Source organism: Lygodium microphyllum, chromosome 19, assembly GCF_053477565.2.
Source record: "Lygodium microphyllum isolate KBCC chromosome 19, Lygodium_microphyllum_v1.1.10, whole genome shotgun sequence".
NCBI classification, from domain to species: domain Eukaryota; kingdom Viridiplantae; phylum Streptophyta; class Polypodiopsida; order Schizaeales; family Lygodiaceae; genus Lygodium; species Lygodium microphyllum.
Window position 1 is genome coordinate 44,931,781 of NC_141153.1, and position 12,323 is coordinate 44,944,103.

General features: G+C 43.5%; 1 protein-coding gene across 1 annotated transcript in view; it reads right to left on the reverse strand.

Moving 5' to 3' along the window:
• Positions 1–298: 298 nt before the first annotated feature.
• The window catches only part of LOC148019811 (uncharacterized), a 33,869-nt gene continuing 21,844 nt past the window's right edge, over positions 299–12,323 (reverse strand). Inside the window, exons 3-5 of the mRNA XM_087699987.1 lie at positions 7,501–7,644; positions 1,050–1,745; positions 299–950 (exon numbers count right to left, since the gene is read on the reverse strand). Coding sequence (XP_087556113.1) covers positions 693–950; positions 1,050–1,745; positions 7,501–7,644 — 1,098 coding nt within the window. The 3' untranslated portion in view covers positions 299–692. The remainder of the gene's footprint in view (positions 951–1,049; positions 1,746–7,500; positions 7,645–12,323) is intronic.

A 12,323-nucleotide genomic window follows, 5' to 3' on the forward strand; every position in this document is an offset into this window, starting at 1 on the left:
GAATGTCCCATACAGGATGCCCCTCCGTTGATTGCCTTACATACATCAACAGGAAAGCATATATAAAGGCTTTGGATGAATTCCTGCTAGAGCCAATAGTGAATTGATGAGCCTTGTCAATATGGATATAAGAAGACATTCAGGGAGATGACTACCTGTGTCAAGTTATTCCCAGCCAGACAGGATCCAAAATCATTTCTGAAAGGAGCCGTAAAAGTATGTAAAGACGGCGGATTTTGCACAAATTGTGTCAATAATGAAGTTCTGTACACTAATACGTTAGTGATATGACCATTTTTGCTAAAACTATAGTGCAGGGCTCTTTTTGCTCAAAATACGTTAATAACAGTTCCCTTTTACACACCATTGCAGAAATGTCAATATCTCATGATTTCCTGAAAAGAGCCTCTCTTTTCAGGCAATCAGGGTCACATCAGGTGGGCATGTACAGTTAACTGTGACAAACCTATATTTTTGACATTCTGAAAAGTAACTGTGTATACATTACAAACAGAAAGAATTGAAGTTGTAGGGGCTATTCCAATCATTCAAGCATTGGAGAACATTACTAACCCTTGAAGCTACAAAGAGATGTCAAGAACTCTGGAGCCAATCCATAGACTGTCTAAACTGGTAAACTTGGGCGTTTGTGGAATGCAGCAATGGAGAGGAAAATCTATCCCATATTACATTCAGCTTATGTTACACTCTTGTCCATTCATCTGCTCATCCTCCTCATTGTCAGTAGCAGTATAAAGGACCATCATATAGTCATCTGCAGCATTGCCTTCGTCATCACTATTTTCACCAGGGTGTCCTCTGTCCTCACCCTGAGAATACCAGCTCGCTAGTTCAGGTTGCACATGTCGTCTTTGGAGCCGCAGAACATGCATGACATTAGAGAAGTACTCTGATGATTCCTCCCTGCCCCTTCGGTTTAACTCCATAATCTGTATAATTTGATACGAAAACTGTTACATGAACTGTATAAAACGCAAGCTAACATATGGAAGATGACAAATATAAAATATTATACAAGGCAAGCTAACCATTTCAGCATCATCTGCAAGGGCAGCGTAGTCTTCATCTGAGATTGGACCCCAAATTTTGGCAGTATTCTCCAACCCGCTTGTTGCAAGTACAGGTATATGTGGATGTGGCTCTAAGCAATTTACAATCTGTGTATCTCCCTTGAAAAGGGCTATCAGCTCTGAATTCTTCTTCTTCCAAATGAATACATTTCCACAATCAGAACCACTTACAACATACTCGGAGTTTAACCCAAAAAAATTAACTCCCTTTACAGTGCGTGAGTTGCGATGCCCTTTATAAACTTGTAGCTCACTTGTAGAGATAGGTGTTTTTCCTTCTTCACTAGCTTGATGTGAAGAACCTGAAACTTTACTGTTTCCAAACAGATACACATGCTCATCATTGTATGAAACTAGCACCTCTTCTTGATAAGAATAAGCAAGTGCAGTCGCATTTACTGGACCTTTTCCCTTCAGATGTGCAGGAACGTGAGCAATAACCGGATTATCATCAATGTTTTGCTCACCCCAAGGAACTTTCCTGATGTCATAAATCCTGGCATATCTATCAGAACCAGCAACAGCAAAGTACAGTGGATTAATTGGATTTATTACTATTGCATTGAGCAGAACTGGGTGTCTTCTGACCTTTGAGGACCCCACTAAAGTTTGGCACTTGAATGTACTCCTGTTACTTCCATCTCTCAAGTCAAACTGCATCAAAAAATCTCTCTCTCTCTCTCTCTCTCTCTCTCTCTCTCTCTCTCTCTCTCTCTCTCTCGTTACATATCACAGCTATCCACCACCATCATTCATGAACCTACAAACAAAAGAAGTGTGCACGCACGCACTCACTCTCTCTCTCTCTCTCTCTCTCTCTCTCTCTCTCTCTCTCTCTCTCTCTCTCTCGCTCGCTAAAAGGTAATTGTATGAATTATGAAAAGCATACAAGATATAGGATGCTCTAGGCCATCATGCGTAAAATTAGACATCACAATGAAGGTACAAAGGAAGCAGAGTGACTAAAGGGGAGCAAAAGAAATTGCAGCATGCCAAGCAAGCAAACCCTATCGAGGGAGAATATCAGTTAACTCAATCAAGTCTAGCTCCCAATGAAGAAGCCCTTTCAAGCAGGATATATGGCTTTGCACGCTCAATGAAGCATCAAAAATGAATCCATTCCTCATGGTCCATATATGCCAGCGACCCGAGAAGAGCAAGAAAGGAAAGAGCAGGGGTGTCCAAAGACCCAATCCTTTGGAAGCATCAATAGGCCAACCACTCGTAACCAAATGGCTGATAGTAGTGCCCAAACCTTCCTTGCAACCAGTCAAGTAAGGAACCGATGGGTGGCAGGAGGTCTCAACCGACATTTGACAAAAAAAAGTAGTAGCCATTGGAAATCCTTTGCTTGAAGAGTGCTGAGGCAAGGGGAAGTGCACCAATCAACATTTGCCAAATGAAAACCTTGGATCCAAAAGGCGTTTTGTTAAGCCAGCCTATCATCACCAAAGATTTCCATCACACTTGGCCTTTCTAGAGACCCCAAGTGGTATTGCCTTTCTAGACAAGCCAGTTCTTATCATGAATAAGCAAATGATATATTTGATTCACGGAAGCACGACCCAAAAGGAGTCTACCATTGATCAGCCAATCCTACCAAGGGGCCACTTGGTCCAAAGAGGGAAGAGGCTGCATGGCCAATAAAGAGGTGGAGATGGCATTCCACAAATTGCAATAGCCTCGAGGGACATGGAAGTAGCGTTGCGCCGATCTAAAGGACATAACAGCCCCCACTAACAAGTAGAAGAGCATCAGCAATAGTGACAAGTCCCAGACGTGCCATTCTATCTAACATCTGCCTTTGTTCCTCTTTGCCTTGCCAAGAGATCAGCTTTGAAACCGCTAGCACTTCCACTCTTAGAGAGCTAGTCATCTCCCGATCTAGAGGTGGTACCAAGAAGATTTAGCAAGGACCGACATCTAGGATTGGACCAAATGATTCAGCAGCATAGATGACTTCAGATGGATAGGCTGTTCCGCATTAAGCACATGCCACCATGAGGCAAAAATCCTGGTGTTCCCATGATTGATATCCCCAGTTTCAAGGAAAAATCTGGTAATCAAGGACCAAGGTTGCCTACCCTCACATAAGGTCTGGAACAGTGACCTACAAAGAGCAATCATATGTGTCTCCAAATCCAAAACAGCCCCACCACCCATTCTTTTGGGAGTGCAAACATGGTGTAGGAGATCCAGGAGATACCTATCCAAGTAGAATCTTTTTTCCAAAGAAAAAATCGGACTGGTTGAGTGTTTTTTTCCAAAGCAAAAACTAGACGGGTTGAGTGATTTGCTGTAAATGAGACTTCGTCCAAGGGAGCAAGGGAAGGTAATATGAAATCATCAGTATTATGATTGTCTGTGCTATTTTTAATCTTATGTATAAAGGCCAGGCTTGTAATTTACAATACACAAACTTATCCATAATGCGCGAGGAGATCCAATCTATTAACACCTTGGGCAAAACCTACACTCCCAAAGGACAGCCCAAGTGCCTAAAAACAGAGTCTTTACGCACCACCTCACCTTGCTAGCCCAAGGCCTAGAGATCACTCTTAGTGCAACTTATAAGGGCCGACTTAGATGCATTAATGTGTAGTCTTGAGGCAAGGGCGAATAAGTCCCAAGTGGCCATTGTTGTTTGCATGTTATCTGGTGTTATAAGATCCGAGATATACGCTCAACTTTCTTATATACTTAAAATATATATGGCGAATATCATGTTGGCACAGAGGGAGAATAGATGAGAGAAAAGAAAGATGTAGAGAGAGAGAGAGAGAGAGAGAGAGAGACTAACAACACACCAGGGCTGGAAGATGGGCCAGTCCCCCCCCTTGTGTAGTTATATTATTGACAAGGAGCAAGCTCCTCCGTTACACATAAACCAATTCTTACTTGTAGATCTTGGAAATAAGATCACGATTCCTTGCACAATATACAACCGGCTAACACTTGCACAACTTGGAAGTTGGCACCTTTTGATCCTTCTTGAGTCTCCTTCTCTCCTACACAATATGTGTAGGGCTCTCCTCTTGGCGCTTGATTTCAGCACAGCTTCCGCAGCACTTGCACCTTCTCTTCTCCTCTTGGAACTTGATTTCAGCAGAGCTTCCGCAGCACTGCACCTTCTCTTCTCCTCTTGGATGCATGCAAAGTGATGCTTCCTTCACCTCTCTCACACCCAAGGAGAGCCTCCTCGTTTATAGGCTTTCAAGAGCTTCTCTTCTTGGAGAGAGACTTAAGTTGATCTTCATGCAAGATGTGGTTGTTCCAAGACCTACTCTACAGCACTAATTTCGAGATATCTCTCTGTGTGTTGTTCGAATGAAAAAACGTCCAACATGAAAGTTGTAGATCTCGCTACTTCCAATAACCCACGCGGCCCGTTTTTAGAGATCATTTTTCTATCGCAAGATATTTAAAAAATAGATTTTCCATGTCTAAAAATTAAAAAAACAGCTTTTTAAACTGTACTCTTAACTTGTGGTCCATGCAACCACCTTGACTCATAGATAAGGAGAGTTCACTAGATTGCCTTGGGTCTCAACCTTAAGATTGGATTCCACACAAAAGCTTGTGTCATTTTAGACCTTAGAAAGAGAAAATCACTTCTCTCCTCACTTCCAGAGGATCACGTCTCTTGTCTTCCTTAGTGAGAGAATTACCTCTCTCGTCTTTCTTAATGAAAGAAAAGACCTTAAACCTTGACTTGTAAGGGAGAGGATGACCCCAAATGAATACAATGCTCATTACACACACAAGTAAACGTTCCCAATGTTGTGCTAAGAAATGCACTTAGCCACGTAAACAGCCCCAAAACATGCTTATTTTAGCCAAAATCCTGAAACGGGGAGCAGATCGAGAAAGTTAAGTGGGAGAGGATCTAGAACCCTAATTTTCTATAAATTGGCAGCCAGCCCTCCACTCTTTCACAATCTCATTTTTGCAGGTTTCAAGTGTTACCAGCTTGCTGCCCACACCCCGGTCACGGAGGACATCTCAGCCCTTGCTGTCCATCAGTGTTCCCTACAATCTAGTGCGTGTTTCTAGCCCTCCACACGCTGATTGCTGTTGTTTCTGCCTGGCAACTGACTGTTGTTCATCTGCACTGCTGTCGTACAGCCTGCCATGCCAGCAAACTGCTGCGTTTGCAAGCTCCAGCTGCCGCCCTGACAGTTTTCTCTCTCCTGTCTGCAATCACTGTAGTCTTTCTCTCTCCTACAGGCTGTCCTGCCTACGTTTTCAGTATTTCTCTCTCCTGCAAGCTCCGTTTTCAGTGTTTCTCTCTCCTGTAGGCTGTCCTGCCTGCGTTCTTAGTCTTTCTCTCTCCTGCGTGCTTCGTTTTTAGTCTTTCTCTCTCCTCACTGTTGTCTGCATCAAATCCAGCTTCTCACTGCTGCGTTTGCTGGTGTTCGACATCCGGAGACTGCCTTGCTGCGATTCGGGATCCGTTCGGAGTACGACACACTATCCAGCTCATTACTCCTGCCTTGATCCTAGAGATACAGGAGTTCGAGGTTCAGTATTCATTCACTGCATAGTGTGTTTGTTGCATGAGCATCGTATTATTAGTAGTCATATCATTTCATTTATTCACTGTGTTCATTGTCTCTAGTTACTCTAACCCTAACCCTAACTGTGTTCTTTTTATCAGTCTGTGCTTTGTCGTACGGTTTCTGCTTATGTTTCTGTGTTAGGGTATTTTATCTTTACATGGTATCAGAGCCTGGTACTCTCTGAGAAACCTAGGACTTTGATCTGAAAGCTCTTCGCAAGAAGCAAGAACAACAGAAGGTTCAAATGACTTCGAACACATCAACACCGATTCAGTCTCCAAATCAGCCTATGCCGAGAACCAAGCGAGAGTGGGCCGATCAGCTTGATCCACAAAGTTCCGACATGGTGGGAGAAACATCTGAGTACATAGAAGAAAAGATAGGCAAGTTGACCTCTGAGGAATATAAATTGATCATAGCCTATCGACAAAAGAAGATTGAGGAGCTTAACCAAAGGATTGCCCTTCAAGAAAAGCTTATATTAAGGTATGCATGGATTTCACTCTTCAGATGTTGCGCGTAAGTTTGATGATGTTGCAGGGCCGTCGAGACCTCCATCATGGATGGGCCCCCCTCTTGGAGAGCAAGATCCGGAGTATGTTCCATTTTCTATAAATTGGCAGCCAAGCTTGCTTTGGTTGCTCAACTTGCCTAGCTTGTTTCCACCTTCTTATTTGCTTCACCACATATCCTCCATCGATTTCTTCATCACCAATACCCAATGGTGGTTGAGATAGCTTGTTTGTTTTATGAAGGTCTTGGATCTAAGAGCGCAGATTACTCACTTTGACGAAAAATAATTAAAAACCCACACTTTAATGCTAATTCAAATCAAGATCTCATTCTTTATCTTTCATTGTGTTCATTGTCTCTAACTTACCCTAACCCTAACTATGTTTCTTTATAAGTTTGTACATTTGTACAATCGTGTTGTGATTTCTGTCATAGAGCATTTCTTTACACAAGGCTGGCACCTCAAGAGTTTGTTTTACTTGACATAGAACTTGCTATTTAAGACAAAGAAGCCACCCTTAAGGTGTCATCTTTGTCTAGAAGTTGGTGGGTTATTGTCCACCTCTTCACTTGATGAAAGACATAGTCCAAGCATCTGTTGTAGCTAATGCAGCAAGATTCACATCACTAATGCCTCTAAGAAAGGGGTTGAAGATACAATTTGGCACTTGCTAGCAGCTAGAGGCAGCAGTGGGCCCAGTTAACTTCCAAACACGTGTCACATGTGCATAGTTTCACTCCAACAGTTCCTTTTAGTATACTTTTAGAACTATAAAGAGCTTTAAAACAAGACAGAGCTTGTATTTACAAAGAGTTTCACATCAAGATAGACTAGATTTCTAGACCTTGAGGCTATTTCTCCATACCCAGCCTTTGGTATGTGAATCTTACCAATTACAGCAGCCAGCCTGGGAGCAACTGCCGTGTATCTGTCTTTTTGACATTTGTACCCACACAAAGCAATTGTTGTAGGCTGTAGCCCTTTGTGCCTTACACTAATAGAAGGATCTTTCTTCAGGAGAAAGATAAGCTTCAGTCATAGAAGGAAGCATTTCATACTAGACATCTGATCATGCAATATTTGTGGTGGAAAATAATTTCCAGGATGAAAGCAAAAGGTCATTTTACAGCATTTTGCATCAAATTTTCAAATTCTATGCTTTCGCAGTTGACAAAAGATCTCTCTATCCTAAGGACAAGTGGAATATGTCAGTCAAGGACATTAAAGATTAAACCATGCTGCCACCACATAGCCATGTATGTTGCATTTCAAATTGACAAAAACCTGATATGAATGAACCACCATTGCCATTTGGAGTTTAAAGATGTGTACTTACACGTCTAACAACTCCGTCTTCCCCACAACTCATGAATATGCGTGAGCTCCCTGGCTCAATTGCCAATTTATGTACTCGTCCTTGATGTTGAGCAAGTTTCTTTGTTTCAACCATCCCTCCCTCCAATATGTTTGCTTGCCGCACCTGCATATAGCAAAGCATAGAAATACGTTCAAAAACTTCAATGTTAAACCACCGCCCTCAATGTGAAGCATTTATAACTGAATTACCCGAGATACATGACAATCTAAACTTGAAGGTGATTGATAGAATGTGCTGCTATACAGTTAAACAAAACCTTATTTTTCTTCTAGAAAAAGAAATTTCAATTGATGAGGACATGAATGCAGGAGAACACTCCTAGCATATGACTGAAACATGCCCTCCCTTTCCTCCTCAAACAGCCATCGTCGCCACCTCCACCCCTCATCTTGCCACCTCCATCTGCCACCTCCCTCTCCTTTCACCACCACTGTCCTTGTCCCCACCACCAAAGCATGCTGTCCTAGCTACTGAAATAGTCACAACTGCTTGTCATTGCTAGAGTCACCTGCTGCCATCACAGCTGTTGCCTAGATGCCAGCTGCTGCTTGCTGCATGCTACTGCTGCTGGCCATGTGATTGCTATGCACTACTACTGCCTGTTGTGCCTACCTGGCTGGTCATACCAACACCTTCCACCTGCTCCACCACCTATTGAGAAACCCTTCACCCATAATTTGCATCTTTTGCGTTTCTGCATTTTGCGTTTAGGGTTTGCAGCCCCAAAAAGGGGCGCCATCCTAAACTGATTGTGCCCTATTTATAGGCCACTCTCTCATTCATTCCTTATGGCTAATTCATTCAGTCCGTTACCTCTTCTCTCCAGCCTCTCCACTACCCTCACACCCCTTTAGGAGGACATTGCGGTTCATGGTTCGTGGCTGTCTTCATCATCTTCCTTGTGCTACAGCACCCTTGTTCCCTTGTATCACATTCACTCCATGATTCAAATCTTTATCATTCCATTCATCAAAGTTTCTTCTCTCTTCTCTTCTCTTCTCCATGTTTGTCGAGTTCACTCCATGTTCCTCCCCGCAAACCCTACTGTCTCGCTGGTACATCATCTTTTGACATGGTAGCAGAGCTGAATCTGCTCAAACAGCGGCAAAGATCCTCCACTCTAGTGACGGCAAAGACCGGTGGCAATTTCGGCATCTACTTCTCTTCTTCTTTCGCTGCATCAAAATCTCGTTTTTGCAGATTTCAAGTATTCTAGCTTGCTGTCCACACCCCGGACGCAGAGGACATCGCAGTCCAAGCTGGCCATTGCCGTCTACAACAGTCTGGCACCTATTTCCAGTCTACCACACACTATTCAGAGCTGATTTTAGTATGCTAACTGCTACTACTGATTTTTCCTGCGTTTTTTGTCTTTCTCTCTCTTGCAGCCTGCGTTTTTAGTTTTTCTCTCTCCTCACTTGTTTTTCTACTGGTTGCAACCTCTTACTGTTGGTAGCATCCTCCTCTCACTGGCAACTCACTTCTAGCCCTTCCACTGTCCTCCCACCCCTTTGAGGCGGACATTAGGGTTCATGGTTCGTGGCTGACCTCTTCCACCTCTTTCTTCTTCAGCAAGGCACATTGGTACCCATGGCTTCTTTACCAACAGATAACCGGACTACTGGGTGCTTCTCCTGTGGCATCACCGGACATACCACCTATGCTTGCCGACTTCGACCTTTGCTCCCTACCCCCCTAAAGTATATGCGTCTTCCACCAGACACTCCTTGTGCCACCTCTCCTTTCTAGGCCGCCAAAGAGATTGTTCTGCATTGGCTATCAAAGTACTATGCTCAAGGCAATAAGACGCATTCGATGTATACTAAGTCCTTTCGAGCACATGGAGGATCGATTGCACTACGACCTCCTAGAGATCATCGCAATGCCAATGGCAGACTTCTTCCACCTATTTCGAGTACAATGGCTACCACGGCTCGCGGTTCTGCAATCCGCTCCATCAAGAGACAGTGATTTTTTAATACCATCTCCTCGTCAATCCGCTCCTTTGAGAGACAGTGACTGCTCGACTTCTTCCTCTTCTTTAGCTTCCCGGTCCGCTCCATTGAGAAGCAACGACTGTTGCCCACTCATTACTCAATCTAAGTCCCACCCTTTACCCTCGCCTGCTCAAGTTCGAGAAGCCAACTCTGGACTTTCTTGACCACCCCAGATACCTTCTTCGGCACGACCGGCGGCACTTCCTTCATCCTCAGACATTTTGGAGTCCGTGATCCATGAGTTTTTGGATTCCCTATCTACCTCACAAGGGGATTCAAAGAGGGATGATCTTTCTTTGCCCTCCGAGGGGGCATCTACATCTACTGCAACTTCAAAAGGGGGCCCCTATTCATCTAGTTTCAAAGAGGGTCCCCAATGACCACTCAATCCTTCGCACACCCTGGCGGAGGCCTTTTACTTTCTTCTACCCTTGGATGGGGTGGCTTCCTTCCAGTGGTCATCTCACCTATTGATTCCTAGGATCTCGAGGATCTACCTAGATTGGGGCCTTAGAGGTTAGCCGCGACTTGGTGACAAGGCCTTCATATTCCTTCTTGCGTAGATATACGGAGCTAGTGGCTTCTCTCCCGAGGTTGAGTTTCGGGTTCTCCAGTTCACTCTATGTCACCAGGTGGTGATACTTTTTGCAGTTGCTTTCCTTATATACTTATATAAATTTTTTTTCTTTCTTTAGTTGTTGTTGCTTTTTACCCCCACAGTTCTCTTGGAATAAGCCGGGATCTTTGTATTGGAAAGAAAAGGCAACCATTGGGGCAAATTGGACAAATGGTTTATCTGAGCCTTAGGACTGGTTCCATATTGAATGGGCACTGAAGAATAGAATGCCAGTGATTTGGGACTGTGTGCTTAGCCACTGGAGATGGTGCATGACAATGAGCCTGGCCAAGACAGAAGATGCACATGTGAGAATGCTCGCGGAATAAAAGTCACTGTAACTGAGCCACATTACACTTTTTGATGTGGTTGCAATGATAAAAGTTACTCAGAATAACTCGAGGAATGCAAGGGTCACCATTTCTAAAATTTAGGGAGTTACTATTTTTGAACCCTAGAATCTGTTCATGTCATTATCTTCGTTTTTGCATGAGGATTAATTCTCAGGTCTATGGTGAGGTCAAATTTTGCACCAATCATGGAGAATTTTAGACCAGAAGGTTTAAATGGGAAAGTTGTTACATGTATGCCATGTGGCACAAATTCCCGAGAGAGAGAGAGAGAGAGAGAGAGAAAGAGAGAGAGAGAGAGAGAGAAAGCATTTAAAAAAAACGTAATAGACATAGTGGCAAATCTGAGAATGAAGTTTTGAGGAGTTGAGGGCAGATTGCTGCAATTTCATCAACTATGGAGAGTACTTCTTCGTCTCTAACTCATGTACGGAGGTAGAGCTTGCTCCCTCTGGTCAACTCTCTCTCTACTCTCAGAGGAAATGCTATGCATGATGGGCTGATTCCATCGAAGGTACAATTCTGTGTTTTCCTTGCACTTCTACGGAGGCAAGAGCCTCATTGTCCAGGTTCAGGAGCAGTTGTTGGCTTCTCCAATGCAGGAACTAAAGAAAGTAATGACCATGCCACACAGGAATAAGGTTTTTCAGCTCTGATTTAGTGTTGTTCTGAACATGCTGGACAGTAAGAACAGTGAATTCAGAGATCTGCGGACTGCAATTCTACACATGAATCATTGAGTTTTGGTCACAGAAAATGCTTTCCTAAAAGGGATGTTGTTCTGAACATGCTGGATAGTAAGAACAGTGAATTCAAAGATCTGCAGACTACAATTCTGCACATGAATCATTGAGTTTTGGTTACAGAAAATGCTTTCCTAAAAGGGATGTTGATCTGGATATGCTATACTGTCCTTATGCAGCTGGGATTTACTCAAAAAAGATGAAAACCAACTATTCATAAGTTATGTATTTTGGAACATTTCATTTTTGTAACTTTTCACCTTTTAATTAATAACGAAATACCGAAAGGGGCGCCAGTCTTCGGGGCCAATCTAGTGTTGAGCGAGAAAGTGAGGTCTCTATTTGTGTGTGTGTGTGAAAAGACCATGTATTAAATGAAGGAACTACCGCTTTATGTGAGTCATAGACCGATTTCACTCTGTCTACTATTCTTTGCCGCAGGTTACCTTTCAAGTGGAAATCTTGGATCTTAGGGATCCTCTACATCTTCTTCTTGCCTTGGTCACTTGGTCAGCATGGAGCCAACTCCCGAGATCGAGTACAGACATTTCCTTATGGTTCTCGACACCACACAAAGTCCGACATTCCTCCTATGCATTGCATGTTTTCATCATCTTTGTACTAGGGCGCTTGGACAAGTGAACAATTTTCCCACGAGGAACATTGTCCAAGTGGCACCTGCTACATGAGTATTCTTCAACATGTAGCATTCCATCTCCACCTCACTCCTCTCTTGTTCCCCTTTTTGGGCCTAAGAGGGGGTGTTGAGAAACCCTTCACCTGCAATTTGCATTTTTGCATTACTGTGTTTTGTGTTTAGGGTTTGCAGTCCCAAAAATGGGCGCCATCCTAGACTGACTGTGCCTATTTATAGGCCACTCTCTCATTCATTCCTTACGCCTAATTCATTCAATCCGTCACCTCCTCTCCAACCTCTCCACTACCCCCACACCCCTTCAGGAGGACATTGCGGTTCATGGGTCGTGGCTATCTTCATCATCTTCCTTGTGCTACGGCACCCTTGTTCCCTTGTATCACATTCACTCTATGATTCAGATCTTCATCATTCCATTCA